General features: G+C 37.6%; 1 protein-coding gene across 3 annotated transcripts in view; it reads left to right on the forward strand.

Annotated features, from left to right (window-relative positions):
• LOC124156447 (inactive dipeptidyl peptidase 10-like) overlaps positions 1-18,322 on the forward strand; it is a 643,784-nt gene extending 625,462 nt beyond the window's left edge. For all 3 annotated transcript variants that reach the window (XM_046531006.1, XM_046531007.1, XM_046531008.1), the window contains exons 12-16: positions 2,421-2,533; positions 2,626-2,820; positions 11,142-11,299; positions 11,504-11,715; positions 15,887-18,322. In XM_046531006.1, the coding sequence (XP_046386962.1) occupies positions 2,421-2,533; positions 2,626-2,820; positions 11,142-11,299; positions 11,504-11,715; positions 15,887-16,030 (822 nt within the window). In that variant the 3' untranslated portion in view covers positions 16,031-18,322. The remainder of the gene's footprint in view (positions 1-2,420; positions 2,534-2,625; positions 2,821-11,141; positions 11,300-11,503; positions 11,716-15,886) is intronic.
• Positions 18,323-20,547: the final 2,225 nt, after the last annotated feature.

Genomic DNA, 20,547 nt, shown 5'->3' on the forward strand with positions numbered 1-20,547 from the left:
AGATAGAATACAGGTAATCTCCACTTAACATGAGACACACATCCTAAAAAAGAGTCACATTAACACGTTGCGTACGGATGGCGAGAATTCTTGTTATTTTTTCCCAAATGCTTCGGACGGATGACAAAGATTCTCGTGATTTAGGCGTGTCAACCTAAACAATTTTAAAGCATACAGCACGTATTTGTTAGTATGTTTTCAGTTGTTGTTCATTATTCATAATGAATTGATGCATCATAACATTTGTTGATTGGGTAAAGTTATATTCTAAAAATTAGCTTAGGCATTACGCCCTAATAGGGACATATTTCCAATCTCAACACCTCCACCCAGAATCGGCATTCCTAGGAATCTGAATACCCCGGTACGCACCGTGTTAACACATTTGCAGCAGAAATGAATCTCCCTTCCCAGGTTTAGACATCAGTGGGTCATGAGTATACTTCCTTCTGTGCAGGTTCGAAGATTTTCGCGGCGTTGGTTAGATGAACTTTCCATTCTATTCGGGTTTCTTCACCGCGTTTGTTGTATTTTGGAGAAAACAGTTTCGCCGGCATTACAGTCGGCGTCAGCCATATCTGAGCATGCTTGGAGTGAACCTGGGCATAACATCCTCTTTGAAGACGCCAGGACAATAGCTAAAGAGAATAAATACTTCCCTCGCTTGATCAGAGAGGCTATTGAGATAGCGAAAACGCCCGCAAATTTCAACAGAGATCAAGGCTACAGCTTGCATACTGCATGGAAGAGGATTCTCCGACCACCAACAATGGGAGATGGACAACCAGCCAATGAGAGAGCAGCAGCGGATCAGCAACCGCCGCCGCCTATATAAGGCGGAAAATTTTATGCCTATAAAAGGCGGAATGAAATTTTCCAAAAATTTTACCTTCGACCTGAAGACGCCGACTGTAATGCCGGCGAAACTGTTGTCTTCAAAATACAACAAACGCGGTGAAGAAACCCGAATAGAATGGAAAGTTCTTCCTTCTGTGCAGTTTGGCCCACCACAGGCTCATCTTCTGGCCACTACCTGGAGATAGTGCCACTCTTTGTGGCCTTCTCTGGATGGGAGCAGTTAGAGGGGAAGATAAGGAACATGAGCTCAGGCCCACTCCAGCTAGGGACTACACTACAGGCTATTCACTCAGAGGCCCTCCCAGGGCAGTGCCTCAAGAATATGGCATGAGCCCACTGTTGGGATTGCTAATTTCTGGGCTTTGGCAAACTGAGCATTAGGCTAAGGCCAGTGTCCAGCGTAGCCACCCTGGTGGCATCAATCTTATTTTCTTCAACTTTAATTGTAAAACTACATTCTTAAGACACATCAAGGGGTGGGATAGTGTAGCATGTCTGACATATTCTTTTCACACAAAATTGCATGCTGGCAGGTTTTCTCTGATCAAAAGTTTTGGGCCAGTTTGCGATTTTGTATGGTGCCACCCAGCCTGGCAAGAATGTGGCCAACTGGTGGGTAACTGTTAAATTCCGATTGCACCAGATAGGTTACCACATATAGTATAAGTTTTTAAGTCTCAAACTTCTCCTTTTGCTAAAAAGCAAAAGAGGCAAAATGAAGAAAAACAGTAAATTTGCTGTAGCACTGGGAGGAACTTGGCTGTGCACTACTGGTGGGTCTCAGCATAGTGAATGTGTTGAGGAAATTAATGTTAAAAGGCCATAAGAAAGCATGTTGTAGTCTGATAAAAACACTACTACCATACAAATGTTTGAACTTGAATCCCATATTAGGGAATACATATAGGACTATAAAAAATTTTAACTACTTAGGTTTGCTAAGCATGTGAGCACAAAATCAGTAACTATTCTCCATTCATCATTGCTGGTCATGGTACATTTCTGCAAGAGGGAGAACGTAAAAATTAAAGGAAGGTTATTATGTACTTCCGATAAATAGATATGAAAACCATTACCCAAACTATGGATATGAATTCTCTAAAATAGAATGATTATTACAGAAGAAATTCTAATGTTCTAGGAGTTTGGGCTATTGCTGGAAATGCATCACTGATGGATATATACCTATGTCAATTTTATCATAATGGAGGGCAAAGCCGTTGGCACCACTGATTGTGATTCACATTTAGGAACTATAGTTCAATTGTGCTTCGATTGATGCACTTAAAAACATGACCAGAAGAAGACCTATGAAATTGGTAGTCTCGCTTTTTTTTTAAATTTTCCATCTTGTTTATGCTGGAGATTACCTATTTTGTAATACTTTTCTCATATTAATCTGTTTTTCACACAATTCATCCAAAATTTCTTTTAGAAATCTTGAATTTTTTATTTATATCCCCTTGAAATAGTGCACATATTATGCCTTTCACTCCAATGATTGATGCATTCTTAAGGTAACTACTCGAAGCATTGTTCTTGATATATTTTTGTCCTCTCAGGTGAAGACATTCCAAGTGGAGGTAGAAAATGGATATCATGCCCAGGTGCGCCTTCATCTGCCTCCAGGACTGAGGGAATATGAGGAAATGACATTCCCCTTGGTGCTTCAAGTGTAAGTGTCACAAACAGACCAAATTTTATTCCTTCTCATGTTAATGTTCCTAGTGAAGAAGCATTTTTTTAACAACCTCTGCGCTTTTACAGCTATGGTGCTCCTGGATCACAACTTGTTTCAGAGCAGTGGGGTATTGACTGGGGTACCTACCTTGCAAGTCGTCGGAATTTCATTTATGCACAAGTGGATGGGCGAGGGTCTGGTTTCCAGGGAGAAAAAATGCTGCACGAAATCTCAAGACGACTTGGGTCCATTGAGATAGTGGACCAAATAGCTGTTATCACGTGAGTTGATGATCTTGTACAATTTGTTGGACTACTAATTGTAACAGTGGTAAACTTTAAAGATAAATAATATCATTAAATACTTGTCCCAGCACTATCAAAGTTTCCTTAGCATAATCCTTCATTTTGATAAATCCGAGATACGTGGGCACCATAATAATAATAATAATAATAATGTTTATTTGTCCAGAGATCTAGAAGTACAAGGGGTGCACTGGATATAGGACACGTCAAGATAAAAAAATATATATACAATAAATACAAATATACAATGATGCAGGATACATCAAAATTTGTTTAAGAATTCATCTACAGAATAATACATTCTTAATTTCAAATATTTAAGTAGGTTGGTCTTAAAAGTAGTGACACTTGATGGTGCCTTTAGTTCAGGTGGCAATTTATTGTAGAGTTGAAGGCCCATACAATTTGGACCAGCGCTGGTATTCTTGGTGCGCACATACGAAACATGCAGCTGGTCAATTTGCCTCGTGGAATGATGGTGGACATCACGGTTCTTAATGTAATGAAATAGATTTCTTTTTGTGTAAGCAAGTAAATGAAAAATATACACACATGGTAGTGGTAATATGTCCAGTTTCTTGAACAAGGGACGACAAGGTGAATCATAGGGGGCATTGCACATCAGCCTTATAATTCGCTTCTGAATTTTAAAGATTTCAGTAGAATGGGGAGAGGAACCCCAAAACAGGATACTGAAAATAATGTGCGAGTAAAATTCACTATAGTAAATGGACAATAAGACATCATTATTTACCGTGTTCCTGATGCTTCTTATGAGAAAGCATGTTGAACTGAGCTTGCTGCGCAATTTGCTGATGTGCTCTACCCATGTCATATTTTTGTTCAGGATAACTCCGAGGAACTTTGAACTGGAAATTTGTGGGAGTTGTTTCCCCTCTACAACAATTGGTATTGCTTCGGATTCTTTATTTTTGTTACAAAAATGAATAAGGCCAGACTTTTCAAGGTTCAATTTAAGAAAATTATTTTGACACCATTCATATAGGAGTTTAGTGGCAGTGACTGCTGTAAGGGACAAGCTATTCAATGATGGGGCAGATACAATAACATTAGTATCGTCAGCATAGAGTATAGGTTTGACACCTGTGACAGATTTAAGAGTACCTGGTAGATCATTTATATACAGCAAAAACAGAACAGGACCCAAGACAGAGCCCTGTGGCACACCTAGTAGGACTTCTTTACCAGGAGAGATAAACTGAGTGCCATTTTTGTATAATACAACATGTTGGTGACGTCCACTCAGATACGATTCAATCCACTTATAAGGAGTACCTCGTATACCATAAAAACCCAGTTTTAGTAGGAGTAGTTGGTGATTGACAAGATCAAAGGCTTTAGAAAAGTCAAAGAAAAGACCCAGAGTCTCCATTCTTTTGTCCAGATTTGAAAGTATGTGGGTCACCACTTCATAGGTAGCTGTGGATGTGGATTTAGATTTTCTGAACCCATTCTGAGAAGGGGACAAGAGACTAAATGACTCAAGGTATGATACCAGACGGTTGTAAAAGACCTTCTCAAAAATTTTACTGAGCTGGTTTAACAAGGAAATCGGACGGTATGAATTCATATCCTGTTTGCTTCCTTTGCCTTTGTAGAGAGGAACAACTTTGGCAGTCTTCAGAGAGTCAGGGAAAACTCCCAGCCTTAAAGATTCATTAATGAGGAATAGGACTTGATCCTTAATGACAAGGATAGATCTTTTTACAACTCTCCCGGGGATACCATCTAATCCATGACTATTTTTATTAGGCAATTTGTTAACAATATTGGTCAGTTCAGATTCAGTACAAGGAAGCAGGTACAACGAGTTGCTTGGCGATTGGGTTACAGAGTAGTTAGGGGAATTGCATGGGATTGTGGGATCCGACTGAGACAGGAAAAAATCATTGAGATTGGATGACATGGTAGTATAATCAGAGATCAGTTCCCCTTTAGAGTCTTGTAATTGAAGGATGCAATGTTGATTGTGGTGAGCTTTGGATTCTTTGATGATTTTCCAAATTTCTTTTGATTTATTGTCAGCATTTACTATTCTTTGATTGTTGAAGGATTTTTTTGCTGTTTGAAGAATTTTACGGTATCTTTTCTTAAGCGCCAAGTACTCTAATCGATCTGACACTTCAGTTTTATGTTTGTAGTGAATGGCAGCCTCCTTCATCTCACTTGACAGACGTCTAATTTCATCAGTAATCCATGACTTTTTACGCTTGGAAAGTAAAGGATTTTTCACCTTCTTCAGGACTAAAGGAAAACAAATGTCGAAGTAATGTTGAAAAGTAGAATAGAAATACTGAAAACTATCATCAAAGGACATCAAACTATACATTTCAGACCAATCATGTGAATATAATGTTTCTTGGAAAGTTGCTATATTCTGCTCGGTAATATATCTTTTGTAGAAGCTGCTGGAGTAGGGGGAAGATGAATGAGAGATAGAACAATTGGGAGGCTTGGGGATAAGAGTGTCAAAATCAACATGCACACAGAGGCCAAAGTGGTCAGACAGGCCAGTATTTATAGTTTCAAATTGTAGCTCAGAGGCTGGGATGTTTGTGATGAAATAATCAATGAGGGACTGACAATTTGCAGTAACTCTGGTAGGTTCTGAATTTACAACCTGTAGCCCAAAGGAGGAAAGCAAATCCATGAGGTCACTCTTCATAGTGGAATCTTTTAGAAAATCAACGTTTAAATCACCGAATATTATTATACCATTCAGACTTCTGGCCAGTAGGGACACAAGAACATCATTTATAGTATTTAAAAAAATGCTAAAATTTCCTCCAGGAGGCCGATAAATGGATAAAATTGCAAAAGTTTGGTTTCTCACTTTGAGTAAAGCACCAGAGCACTCACAAATTGATTCCACTGAACCGTCCAAGTTCAGACAGATCATATTTATCTTTGGATGACAATACAGAGCAACACCACCACATTTGTGCTGTTGTCTACAGAAAGAGGAGATTAGGTTTAGGCCTTCGATGGCAAATGAAGATATTTCCTCCTGGCGTAACCAGTGTTCAGCTAGTGCCAAAACATCAATCCCTAGCTCACTCATCAGTAATTCAAGTTCAAGGTATTTATTCCTAATACACTGAATGTTGACGAAGAAAAACTTCACTGTTCCATTTATCTCCCTACATTCACTGTAACCTTGGTGACGACACTTGTTTAGGTTTGAAACTCCTAGTCAGGAGCTGCCTGGTGTAGCAGTTGAACCCTCAGAGGAGTCAGTTTGATTGCTATTGATGCCATTAAGGGGTAGATATTCGACACTCGTGGCACTTAATTCTGATTTGGAGATAAGGGGTAGAGATTCGACACTCGTGGCACTTAAATCTGATTTGGAGACAACCGGGGGCACATCAGGCTGTTGGCTCACTAGTGGCTTTTTGGGGGGAAAGTACTTGCCTATAGAGACATTGTCCGGCCATGTATTACTCTTGAGGAGGACGTTCACAAGTTTCATGGGGGCGGTAACCACGAAAGAATTATATATTCTGCCGCAGTTTAAAGTGGAGCACTCGAAATCGCTAGAGGGAAACTTTCTTCTAAGGTAATTCCCTATTACCTCCGATGTGGTTGATTTGTTCACATTCCCGACGTATATGTTTACGCGTCGGGGCACTCCAGAAAAGGAACACTCATCACTGACCACTGTATTTGATCCAAAAATGGTGCTCTTTCTTTTGGATTTACGCTTATGCGTAATTTTCGTGAAGCCGTCAGCGTCGGTTTCGCTGTCAGCCCGCTTGTCAGCAGGAACACCCGGACGGCTCACATTCACGGACACATTTTTCCCGCCGCTGAACTTAGCACTCGGGGTATCACAAGATTCATTTATCCGAGGCGGATGTCGAGGAGGTGCATCAGGTTTGGCAACTGACCCGCCATTAATTTTTGATGAATCCACAGGTTGATTCTGCAATGTCACTTCACTAATTGGAATTGCGACTTGTTGCGTGGTGTCTTTCGACTTTCTCATCTCGGGAACGAGATTGGCCGAAATAGCATCCGTGAAACTGACTTTTTTAGGAATAGTCGGGTTCTTATGGGTCGAAAGCTCGAGCTTCAGAGCTTTAAACTCCGATTTCAGATCATCAATGTCGGACGCCATGTTGGCAAGCCGGTGCTTCAGATAACGGCAGGAAAAACACTTCCAGCTAATGAACACGTGGTCACTTAGTATGCGCAAACATATTTCGTTCAAGCCAGAACATTTATGGTGATAAATATTATCACAGACGTCACACGGAATGACTTTATCCGCGACCTCGAGACTTAAATTGCACGACGTGCAACTGTGCGAAACCATCTCCGCCGCCATCTTGGAATTGAACTCCAGTGTGAGGGGATGCTGCATTTTCAGGAGAAACAACAGAGGAAAATTTACTTCAAAATGTCTTTAGATTTTATTAATAGTTTCTTCAACTGGATCTGCTATGTGTCATACAGTTGATTACTGCTTAAAAATTGTTATAGTAATGCTAATATTGATTCAATAAGTATTGCCAGGATATTTGATTTTCTAAATTCACACAAAAGTTCACATTTAATATTTGGATTTTTTAAAATAATAACCATACTTTATCTGACAGCAGTTTACTGAAATGAAATTTCTTTTAATGCCAGGATAATATTAAAGAATAATCACTGTCTAATATTTTAAATACTGCAATAGAAATGATAAAAAACATTGAAGCTTTACATTGTGATGGAAAAGAGGTTGAACCATTGAAAAAATTCCAATTATTGAGACATATGATTTAAAAGATAAAAATGTAATGAATTTACCATGAATTGGGATAAAAATGGCAAAACGTGAAGTACAGTGGAACCCCGATTTATCGTTCCCGCATTCATCGTTTTCCCGCATTCATCGTTTGCCGCTCCTGGTCCCAAATTAAGTTCCATAAAGACATTGTAATTTTTTCCCGCATCTATCGTTCCCTGAAGATTCGTTTTCCCGCATTGATCATTTGGAGATCGCGGTCCCGTCGAATAATTTTCCCGCATTCATCGTTTGATAAAAATGAGATGAAGTGTTTACAACGTGTTATTTATGGCTAATAACAACAGACACATAGTTTGAATCTTCCCCAGGAGATTGAAATGCGATAGGGAGAAGCAGAGTGCCGTGGCATTAGCGCATTTCCCAAGATCCGGTATCTCCCTCCATTCAGCACTCGCGTCCCCCCCCAGTTGAAGCTCTCTTCTTCTCTGAAATAAAAAAAAGGTCCCAGCTCAAGCAGGGATCGTATTACGACGACCTTAGCTTCGAAAGAAAATATCAAGTTAAGTTACTCGAGAACAAAAGAAACCTTTTTCACGCCTCCCCCTCTCTCGACCGCTGACTTATTTTTAGCCAACTCGCTTCAAAGGTGGAGGTCAACTGCTGCATGAATCACCAATTAGCCCAAAAGGTATCTAAAAATGAATTTCGGCAATTGGTATTATACTTTTATTATATTACTTCATTCATTCAAACGGCGCCTTAAGCGCAAACATACAAATAAATTCACAGGTAAGGAAAGAAAGGGATAGGAACATGGAATAGAAAATGGACGAGGACAACGGTGCTGTGGTAGATGGGAAAAAGCCAGAAATCAGAGGGTAAAAATGCGGCCTGACTGGGACTCGAACCCAGAACCTCCTGGTTGCCGGCCAGGTGCTCTACCAGTTGCGCTACCAGGATGCTTAGATTTACCATGATTTCGGCGGGGGTTTATACACAGGAAACTCCCTTTGCTATGGCCCACAAGAGTAACCAATAGATGGCACTGGGGCAGCTCACCACTCACCAACGGAAGGAATAGACGAGGACACAAGGATGAAAGGAAAGGTACACACTCACACGATAGCAGGAAAGAGACAGGAACATGCGTTTCGGGGCACGCAGAGCCCAAGTGAAATAAGCCAATATGACCGATACACTACTTCATTCATTCACACGGCGCCTTAAGCGCAAACATACAAATAAATTCACAGGTAAGGAAAGAAAGGGATAGGAACATGGAATAGAAAATGGACGAGGACAACGGTGCTGTGGTAGATGGGAAAAAGCCAGAAATCAGAGGGTAAAAATGCGGCCTGACTGGGACTCGAACCCAGAACTTCCTGGTTGCCGGCCAGGTGCTCTACCAGTTGCGCTACCAGACGCTTTTATTATATTGATATATTAGTGATGTGCACGTAATTCATTAAAGATTGATACCAAACACGACGTATTTCTAACGTTATTTAAGCATTTTGAGCAAGGAAATAGTTGGAATAATACAATGGTGATTTCTGGCGAATAACGGTATCCTCGCAGCTGATAGTGAGCTTAATGGCAGTTGATGCGATTTGTTTCGAAAACGTTGCGTCTGGTTACAATTTACAAGTTATGCTACAAGTTTCACTTGCCTGAGTTGCTAACAAAGCGATGTCTTCTCAGGATAATTTGTTTCTCTTGACTAGCAATCTGAATTCATCTGCTCATCTAGAGCTACGCTACTTATTGTTACAAATGAGTGGGTAAGTTGCCTTCTCTATAGGATAAAAAATTTCATTGCGCAGTCATATGGTCATGCTTCACCCTCTGCAGTAAGCTCTGCCTACGCCGTACGCGATAGCAGTAGTGCCAAACTTCACGAACGAGTAGTTCCGTACTTTCCGGGGTGGGTTGACTTAAAGCTAGCGAGTGTTTTCCGTGTGGGTTCAATGGAGTCCGGTTTCATTTTAATTAGTTTTACTCTTATTCGTCTTCGGACCATGGCCCTTCCGAAGACACAAGTGAGAACTTTAAAAGATGGACTGAAAATATTTGATGATGAAGAAAAGAATCCAGGCTAATATGCGTGAATATTGCAGAACGCCTCGGTATGTCCGGTAGCACATGACGGCAGGGGTGGGGGTAGAGTGAGATCCCTGGTGAAAACAAGATATGGGATGAAGCCGAGGATCAGGTGGGCGTGCCGCTGACGATTAACGCCACATTGCCTCAATCATATTAAAAATTTAATTGCTAGAAAGGAACATTTCAAATAATAAACTATTTTTGGCCTTCTTGATCCATTTCATAACCAATCACTGCGACGGCGAAATCAGTTGTTTGAGGCATAACACGCACATTTCTTTCGTAAATACGTGTACTTGAAATGGCATTTGATGGATAAGAATTTATACATCAGGCAGAAATGCATAATAGCCGTGAAAATTCCGAGTGGAGTGCAAACATTTTATAGCAAGGTGGCTTGTTCCTTTAGGATTTTAGAGAGAGAGATAAGTCGAATCAACAATATGACCTAAGTGTTTCGATAAAGTAATAATATTCCTGTAATCAGCTGAAATCTCGTTTGAATCCATTAATGAATGTCATAATTTGCAAAAATCCAGCGGATCCTGGGACATAGGCAACCCAGACAACCATTCCCGCATTAATCGTTTTCCCGCATTCATCGTTCTTTTCATCCATCCCCCTGAAAAACGACAGATCGAGGTTCCACTGTAAAATAAAACCACAAGTCGCAAAAACATTTGTTGGTTGAATGTGTGTTGCTTAAGCTCATAAATTTCTTGTCAAGTTTCACAAAACCATAAATATCATTGAATAAGCTATAAATTATGCATACATAATACTGAAAACCAAAATCATTATGTGTTATGACTGAAATGGTCATAGTTATTTTGGCTTGGTCATGATTGGTATTTTTTCCTGAAATCCACATGGTTGCTTTTTTTATTTATGCCTCTATTGATTGTGGTTCATTTTTTTTTTAAATCAGACAGGGCACTCTGATTGATCTCTACACCTGTCAGAGTGAGTCTCTCATCTGGGAGTTATTTTTTGTGGGGAACAATTTTGATCCCAAAAAATAAAGTTATTTTTTTGGCCTGCTTTAATGTAGAATGTTCGAAATTTGTATTACGTATCTTGTAACATGGCTCATGATATCAGCTCTTCAACTAATGCTTTGGTGTATTGAAAAATATATTGGATTCTATCATGAAAAATGAAAAACAAAAATATTGTATGTTTAGCTGTTTTAGAGGAAGCTAGTTTTTGCGGATACAAACCAAAAATACCAATTTTAAATGGTTTGGAATTGTTTTTCATAGAAAAACTCCATGGGAAAACATTACAAAGAGTCCATGGATTTCTTTTGGCCACGGAATTTACCTTGCCAGAGTATTTTCTTGTTTTAAATATATGTACTGAATTAATAAAGCAAAGGTATTGCCTGTTGTATGGATATATTGTTCCAAATGTATTCTTTATAATTTGATTATAGGTATTTACGTGACAATCTCAAATTTGTCGACAAGCAACACATTGCTGTTTGGGGTTGGAGTTATGGTGGTTTTGCCGCAGCCATGATTCTTGCCCAGGACAAGTCAGTTTTCCGCTGTGGTATATCTGTTGCCCCTGTAACAAGCTGGACACATTATGGTGAGCCCTAGTTATGTATGGTTATTGAGATTTTGCAGTTTGGTGCAGAACCAGCTTTGCATATTGGCTCTGCATAATTTTCTCCTGGTTTTGAATAAAATAATATTATCATAATAGCAACAATTTCTTCTGACTATTCAGTTTACATAGCTGGTATGTTTTGGCTGATGAATTAGTTAAGAAATTCATGCATTCTGTTTCCAGATTCAGCCTATACTGAGCGATACATGGGCCTACCTAATGTGACTGACAACTATCGAGGTTATGAGGAAGCAGATATGACAAAACGAGCCGGTAATTTGAGAGAGAAAATGTTCCTCTTGATCCACGGGACGGCAGATGATAATGTCCATTATCAGCAAAGCATGATGCTCATCAAAGCTCTTACGGAAGAAGGGGTACTCTTCCGTCACCATGTGAGTATCCCCTGTACCTTTGTTCTCCTTTCTATTCACTTCCCATGGAGAAATTATTCAAGAGGTAATTGCAGCTACCCTAGTAAGTAACAGGGATATGTACCATTTGTTAACCCTTTCGAGACCGCGGAGTTTTCGTCTTAGCTTCACTGCTGTACCGAGCCCCAAGAGACTTCTTTCTCGTGGTATGGAGCATTTTTGGAGGGCATTCATTAAGAAGGGTCTCGCTGAACCTTTTTCGACCCCTCCACGGTGGGACTCCGCATTATCTTGGACTCTGAGAGTAGTTGTGCTCCCTCCTTTCCGGGTTTATGACCATACCTGCAGCATTGGTTCGCAGTCAACTTATGTATTGCTTATATGTATTTAGCAAATGGATAATTGTTGCTTGCACGTAAATTACAGACATAGAATGTAATTCCTCATTTTTATCTGAGCATTGTCAAATTTTAAACGAAGTTCTAAGGCCATTATCAAAGCATTTAACGCAGCAACAATTTCCATGTTGATGTTTATACATAACTCGAGATATAAGTTAATATTTGTCGTAGAATTTCGTTTAAAAATTCTAAACGCTGCTCAAAAGACAAACAATTCAATTCTTAGTTTATATTTCTTGAGAAATGAACAAATATTTATTTCGAAAATTGACTCTATAAACAATTGTATGACCGCTGTCCCTTACCACTGAGAGGGGTTATAAAAGACGAAGGGTCCGGGTACCCGCTCCCGGATTCGGAGGGTTAATCCTAAACCCCGAAGTGTTGGGTCCCGAGACAAAGGCGACCTAAACCCATGACCGTCCTGAAAGGGAGAGAGCTAGAAAACGTATATATACGGGTTCCGTTTTCTTGACCGGGAAAATCTCACACGTACATATACGCCCGTGGTCTCCCGGGTCAGGAAACGTCCACACGTATATATACGTGTACCGTAGGGAAAAGGTTAAAGAATAGATTGGAGGCATTCAGGGGAGTGATTGCTCAGAGCTCTTGCCTACCTCTGAGGAAGACCCCTATACATACAGCATATTCTCAGCCTTACTGAATGGAAAATGGAAAAAGTTAGGTGGTTGCCATGTAGGGGCTTTTGAATCATCTATCAACGCACTATTGTCCACCCAAAACTAATATTTGAGCTTCTGTCAATCAATAATGAGTGATCTGACAATGGCAGCAGAAAAGTGCTCTGGGATAATGACTGAATGCTCTTATTGAGCTGCTATGTTGCGGTTGCTATTAGTGTGAAATTCTGCAGCTGTTGTGCTAGTGCCCTGAGCCCTCACCACCCCTCAATGTGCCCACTAACCTTCTTAGTGCAGCATTAATATTCACAGGAAAAGTTTGTTTCAGCAACGTATTTTGTTTCCTCTAAATATATATGTATCGTGAAATTTTATGACACTGCAATAATGGCATTTATTTTTCACTTGATCACCAAATTTTATCAGCATTAATTATGTAGTTCAAATGAAATCATCATCACTGGTCAACAATGCTAAGATTGGTTTGATGCAGATCTCCATTCCATTCTCCCATCAGCTAATAATTTCACACCTAAGTATTTCTCCTCTTTCACATCCTCCTTTATTGAATTAAATTCGTAAACAAATTAAATAATATAGAAAAAAGACAACTATGGATGCATTTAATTTGGTATCATAATACTAAGTATTTCTGAAGGCACTGCATTGCATGTATTAAATTTCCATAAGCACTTTTTGCTAGCATTCCAGGAGGGTTTAGCTCTATGAGTGTTAATGGAATGGACAATGGCTTCGCAACTGTGTTAAGGTTCTGTTACCTACTTGCCATCATCACAGTGCATATGTAGGAAAGGAAAAGTTGACTGCTCAGTGAAGTCTTAAGCATGTAATTTGTTTGGGAGGAGCTCTATCCAAAACTAGTGAAAATAAGCAAGGATGCAATAGAGCTGTTTAAAATGTACTCATTCTCCTTTCTAATGAGCAAAATATTTTTTAATTGGATAAAATCATCAAAAATGCATTTTGATTCCAAAATATCTATTTATTAAAAAAATTGGCACATATCAAAGGGATTTAATTGTTCCGAAAGAATCATTGATGCATAAAAAAGGAAAGCTTTTGAAAAAATACTCTTTTCACTGCAAATTTGGCTTCCAAAAGGCAAAATGAATGGTGACACCACATCCAGCCAGACATTTTGATTGGCGTGCAGGTTGCCTATGCATGAAATTAGTTGATCATTGTCACCCAAAATAAAAAAATTGAGTATGGACTTAAAATGTTTCATACAATAAATTCAGCGCTGAAAGTTATAGCCATAGTTACATGTTAATGAAATGGCCTGTTTACAGTGAATTCTTCCCCAAAGTTGTTTGTTTCCAAAATCCTGCTGAATTTTAAGTTAAGTTTTAACTTTGGGAGCAGTAGCAGTTTATTCCTGAAAATAACCATTTTTCTGCCCACCCTAAAGCTCACCATTTGAGGAAAGGTAAAAATAGCATGTGAAGAGTACCTAATGAGCTTATAGATCTGAGATGATGTTGCAAAATAATTGTTTGAAGTACCTATTTTAAATAGAGGTAGTATTTATTAAAATTATAATGTGATACTAAACCCAGTCAGCACAAAAGATATTTTACCCCATTATTATCCTAATTTTACACGGGTAAAATTGTGGTAAAAGATGGGATGCATGATAAATGAACGAAATCGACATTGAAATTGAAGAATGAACAATGAAAAGTTCATACACTAAATATACAAATACGACATTTCTATTAGGAAATAACCACTTGGTAAAAGAAAAATAATGACAAAAATAAAACCTGCATTCATGAGGACATACGTACTCAAAGAAAGAGAAATTACCAAAATATATAACTGTTATGTTTTAAGAAGAATAGCCGATTTGATTTCTTTTAAAATAGAAACAATGTTATACTTGGAATTAATTTTCTTCCGTTGAGCACTTGTTGACAACAGCTTCCACACTGAACTCCTAAGGGCATGATTACGAGGAAACAAATTCGACAAAAAAAAATCCTAAAACCTGCTTTTCCAAAGTTTTTCACCTGAAATTTTCAGTGAAATCACTGTAAATAAAGAGCGCTATCCTTTAGCAGAGGTTGAGGGAACCAATTTTCAGTTATATTGGTTATTAAAAAGTATATCATCTCACCATGTCTCGCAACAAAAAGTGATGATACTCTCTGGTTTAATTTTCCATTGAATTATATTTTACTATTATCAGCATTGTATCAGGTACCTTAGTTTAGTTTACTTCATTTCCAGTAATAGCTAGAATTATAATTGCCAGGCACGTTACTTCGGCACTTGCAGTTGCATTCATGTTCTTCCTTCATTGTTTATTTGTCCACTCGTAGCCAAGGTTACATTCCACTAGTCACAAATCGCAGTTGAGGATCCAAAATAGCCAACCATCAAGATGGGGATTCGATCTTTCATAAAATTATTTTAATGAAAACAATTATTCAATGAAAATTAGCACTCTTCTCCATGTATTTACGAAAATAATCTGGTAATTTTTAAGTACTTGAATTTTAGTTAATGACCATAGCCTTTCCTCGATAGCATGTATATAATGTGAGACTATTTGCGAAATGAAATCAAAAATAATTTGAAAAATATCACTACAGTGTCGCTGTGGATATGTTGAACTTTACTTTTCTATTTTTAACTTTTCTCAACCTCATACAATTAAGTAAACGCCTCACTATAAATTTTTTATGACTCACTATTGGCAACTCTGCACATGAGTAACTACGTGGTAAAGAGAAGGTAAAGGTTACTAGAGTAAATTTGCCCCAAATTACCAGAAAATTTGCATCTAAATTATCTTTTGTGATGACTGAGAAAGTTTTCAACTGTACAATGCTTTTACACCACAAAATTATGAATCTATACATGTGCTTCAGCAGAGGTCTAAGTCTCCTCTAGCCTTTTGAGGGTGTAGATAAAAATTTTAGTTTCACTGCTACCAAGTTTTCCCAATCAAAGTTATTAAATTGATGCCCTGCTAGTAATGATCGACTCAAATAATTTCATGTCCGCTGGAAAATGCATGTTACTGGCTGCATCACAAAAATGACTAGGATGAAGTTCAACCCTTTTGGGCTTTGCATGAATGTGCACAAATACATACTGAAATTATGACATCCTTTGCAGACCTACCCAGATGAGAACCACAGCTTCTCGGGTGTCAAGGAGCATTTATATCGGAGCATGGAAGCGTTTTTGGATGACTGCTTTGGCCCACTAGACTTTGAAGAGTGGGAAATCGGTACAAGTTTCTTCACTTTCAAGCAGTAGTGTACTGATGACATGAACATAAGCATCTGGGAAATGTTTGTATCAAAGATTCAAAGGCAATGAAATTGGCAAATCTTGCATTGTCAAATAAAATTTTGTTAAAATATTTTACAACAAGAAACAGTTCCAAAATGAACCAGGATGGTACCAAGGTGCTCTTCCATCAATGAGTTGAAGAGGAAGAAGGTATTTTGAAGCTGAAATTTTTTAACAAAGTGGTACTCTGAATGTAATCAGACAGTGCTAAAAATATTGTGCATATATTTGGGGCCAATTGTAATTTTCTTTTGTATTTTCTCCTTTTAGATAATTAAGTCACCACACACTTCAATATTGAGTCAATGATTTTTTTCTCTAACTATTGAATTGAAATGATTTAATGCTAAATACCTGTTCAATCTCATGTAGTGTTATTATTATTTGGAAGTGATTATTTTAGACTGCTTCTAAAGCCTGCGTTTGCATTTCCAACTCAAGCCATAAATGTATTTGGGATTGATTAAAATTTTATGAAATAAATGGGCTGATATTTTTGAGAAAGGAAGAGAATACTCAAGCCACCTTCTAATTGTGAATCTATTCACCAACGACTACTTTTTTTGATAAGATTACTCTCAAACTACATATACTACAATTTTTCCATGGTTTGCTTGATTCTAGAAATATTGATGACAGGTTTGCTCAATCGCTTACAGATGATTATATTCATCATAATTATAATAATCAGTTGAATTTTAAATTTATTCATGGGATATTCTCAAGTATCAGCCTCAATAATAATCATTTCTAATAATTTTGCAATTAAAGTTTTACTTTTTCATGGAGAATTGTCATAAATTTTCAATCTTGGCCACCTCAAAAGGAAAGGGTATTGAAACACACATCTGTTATTTTTTAATGCCAACTAAACTCTGGGCAACAGATGTGATACATATTGGAGTAATGATGGCGGAACATTTGTTTAAAGGAAATACCTGTATACCAATAAAAGGAAAATGTGCAGACATAAATCTGCTCAAATGAAAAATAACATCATTACTCTAGTTAGATTGTTACTAGAAGTAACATACCATGTACCTACTACCTGTGCTTTCACAATGAAGAGCAAATTAAGTTTGTAAGTGTTTGGTACTTGGTCAGATGTCAGAGTTGTTTTTAAAGGAGTTCTGTGAATCATAGATTGAAACTTATACACTGCCAAACAATATTCTACACAATCAGTTAAGATTTGATTGCTCTTCGTTTAGCTACTACATAAGTGAAGACTCATTCAATTGCAATGAAATTGTGCTGAGGTGACAGATTGGTATCATTCTTGAAAAATATGATGTCAACTTTGAATTGGATGAAACATGTTTGACCTCAAATGTGTGATCAATATGTAGCAAATGAATTTTCACCATTTTATCATGGATTGCAGAATAATAATATTTTGTTATCAAAGATTAACTGTCATTTGGCATGTAAAAAGCTAAGATGCATTGGTGTTACGCATGCAGTAATGAAAAAATATTGAAATTAGAAAATGAATGAGTGATACAAAGGTCTCTTCTTTTTTAAAAACTTGGAATCTATTCATTGTAAATGGAAATTAATTTTCTTGAAATAGCTATGCTGTACTGAAACTATGTACATATTGTTGAAAATATCAGGAATTATTAATTTTTAATGACAATGGCATGTACTGCTTTTGTCACAATTGCAATGTGAGAGATTCTTTTTCCAAATAATGGCCAAGGCGCAGCATTAACTCTACATATTTTGTAGACTGATCTGCAAACGTCATTGAACACTAGAAGATGTGGTTATTGAAAGTGGAAAGACATTGAAAACTGTGAATAACTAAGTGTTTATTTGTGAAGGCTATTGCCTCAAATTCAGGGAATAATTTTTTCCCAGACTAAAGTGAAAAACAGTATCATTGGAGATATTGATGTAACTTATGTGAATTGGAAGACTAGATATTTTTGTGGCAACAGAGGGTTTATCTTACATCAGCCAAATGGCAAAATCAAAGTGCAGCTTGCTCTAGCATTATTTTTTTTAAGTGAAGGTGATAGAATGTGAAAATGTGTTCCCAGCATGGACAACCTTTATCAAGATGTGAAGTACAGTCCTTTAAATGACTCATTTACAGGTAGATATCTCTGTGGACACATAAGTGTACCTGGGTGCAAGAGTAAGAGATTATTGTTGGTGCCAAAGCATTTTACTGAATGAGTTAAACTGCTTTAGTCCCATGTTAAGATATAGTTTCAAAATTTGTGGAATAAATATAAAAGTGTTGCTAAATATTGCTGTTTTTCTGATACCCTATCAATACCATTACCAAGCCAATGGCATCATCGTGGACTTCACTGCAGCCTCCCAATCGTTGCACACAATAAGTTACAAAGAGAAATTGAAATTGAAAACTGCCACTCCTCCTGTGACAGTTTGAGCCTTGGTGCTGGAAATAAAGGAGAAAAAACTCAAGTGAAAAAAATCTCCAAATATGTATGTTGAAATGAAGTCAGGAGACATTATATCCCAATCCCCAAGTACATGATTGTGATAGGCAATCACAAGCTCAATAGAGGGAGGGCATAGTAAAGCATTTAGTTAGATGGCAACAATTTTGCTGGAGGCAATCTTATTTCTTTGGCTTTCAATATTTTGATGATGGGTAGGAGTGAGGAGATGCAACAATATTGGATGCATTTTTGTTTTTTGGGGGGAAAGTTTGGGAAGAACCCTTTGAGAATTTAAGTATTTCCACTGATTTTTGAAGTCACCGAAAATTGATTTAACACCATATCTCATTGATGATCACCTAATACCTTTAGGAGCTACTGAAACACTCTTCCTGAGGAAATACATCCTACAGTCAATAATCTCACTCTTCAAAAATATACTTAACAACTTTCCGAACAATAAATACACAAAGTATTTTTTATGAGCAAGAAATACCTAAGAAGTTATTGACATTCTCTTCCAATTTTAATAATTTCGCACTTCAAATATTTCAAATAAGATAGATCTTTCCCTTGGAAAAACGTAAAATTGTGGGCAAATATACTAAAAACAACTAAGACAGTATTAATTGCTTATCAAAGATATTTGGTGTTTATTTTTATAACTACTGTTCTAACATAGATTCAAATTTCTCACCTTTTAGTGGAAAGGATTGATTTTCATACAGAAAAATCTAACATGAGTGCAAATTTCACAAGTTTATTCATTGTAGTTATTTCATTTTCATTAATGAACTTATACAATACTTAAATAAAACTTACTTAATACTTAAACAATGGTACCCAATTATAATTTATTGTAACCCTATTGTAAATTTTTTATAAGTCTTACAGAAATTATTATAGGATTCTATAAGTCTTACAGAATTCTTATAGGATTTTATAAGTCTTCAGAAATTCTTTTAGGATTTTATAATTCTTACTGAAATACTTGTAAGAACTCTGCATATCTTATAGAATTCTTACGAATGCTGCGCGGGTTGCAACCCTTTCAAGTTTTTTATCTGGCACGGGTTTAAGTCACCGATGACTTATGTCGGTAATAGATAATTCTTTAAGTAACTCTAATTAGATTTTTTTTGAAATTACCTATGTATAACTCTTAGTTAAGTAGTTGCTGCTAAGTTTATGGCGTTTCAATCATGTATCATAAATGGTCCTGATAAGTTGAGGCTTCTTTTTTCGGAACTTATTAGTGTATATACCGTATTTGCACGAATCTAAGACGAACACGATTCTAAGACGACCCCCCCTTTTTTGGAACTCCACTATGGGGAAAAAAATTTTCCTGGGGAAAACGTTCGATGCGGGGATGTTTGGCTAGGTTGCCTATGTCCCAGGAACTGCAAGATTTTTGGTACGTAATGACAGGAATAGTGGTACTTTATCGAGACCCTTAGGTCTTATTGTTGGTTCGACTAATAGTTTCTTCGGAGGGGCCATGGTCCGAAGACGAATAAAATTAAACTAGTGAAAATGAAACCTGACTTCATTAAACTCACACGGAAAACACTCGGTGGTACGAAGGCAAGCCACCCTGGAAAGTACGGAACCACTCGTACGAGCTATGCTATCGCGTTCGGCGTACGCAGAGCATTCTGCAGAGGGTGAAGTATGACCGTATGACTGCGCCATCGAATTTTTTGTCCCAAAGATACCCATTCTTTTCTAATTAGCGTAGCGCCAGATGGACGGATGAATTCGGATTGTTAGTAGGGAGGAACAAAATATCCTGAGAAGATATCCCTTCGTCAGTAACTCAGACAAGTGAGACTTATGGTATAACTCGTAAAATGACTACTGATAATAACCTGATATCCTGTTTTCGGAAAAAAATGCCGCATTAACTGCCGAGAAGCTAAGCTACGAGGATATAGAGTTTCCCCAAAAATCACCATCCTATTTTTCCAGCTAGCTCCTTGCTTAAAAATACTTAAATAACGTTAGAAATACGTCGTGTTTGGTCTCGTCTTTTTTGAATCACGAGCACATCGCAAATATTTC

Source organism: Ischnura elegans, chromosome 3 (genome assembly GCF_921293095.1).
Source record: "Ischnura elegans chromosome 3, ioIscEleg1.1, whole genome shotgun sequence".
Classification (NCBI taxonomy): Eukaryota; Metazoa; Arthropoda; class Insecta; order Odonata; family Coenagrionidae; genus Ischnura; species Ischnura elegans.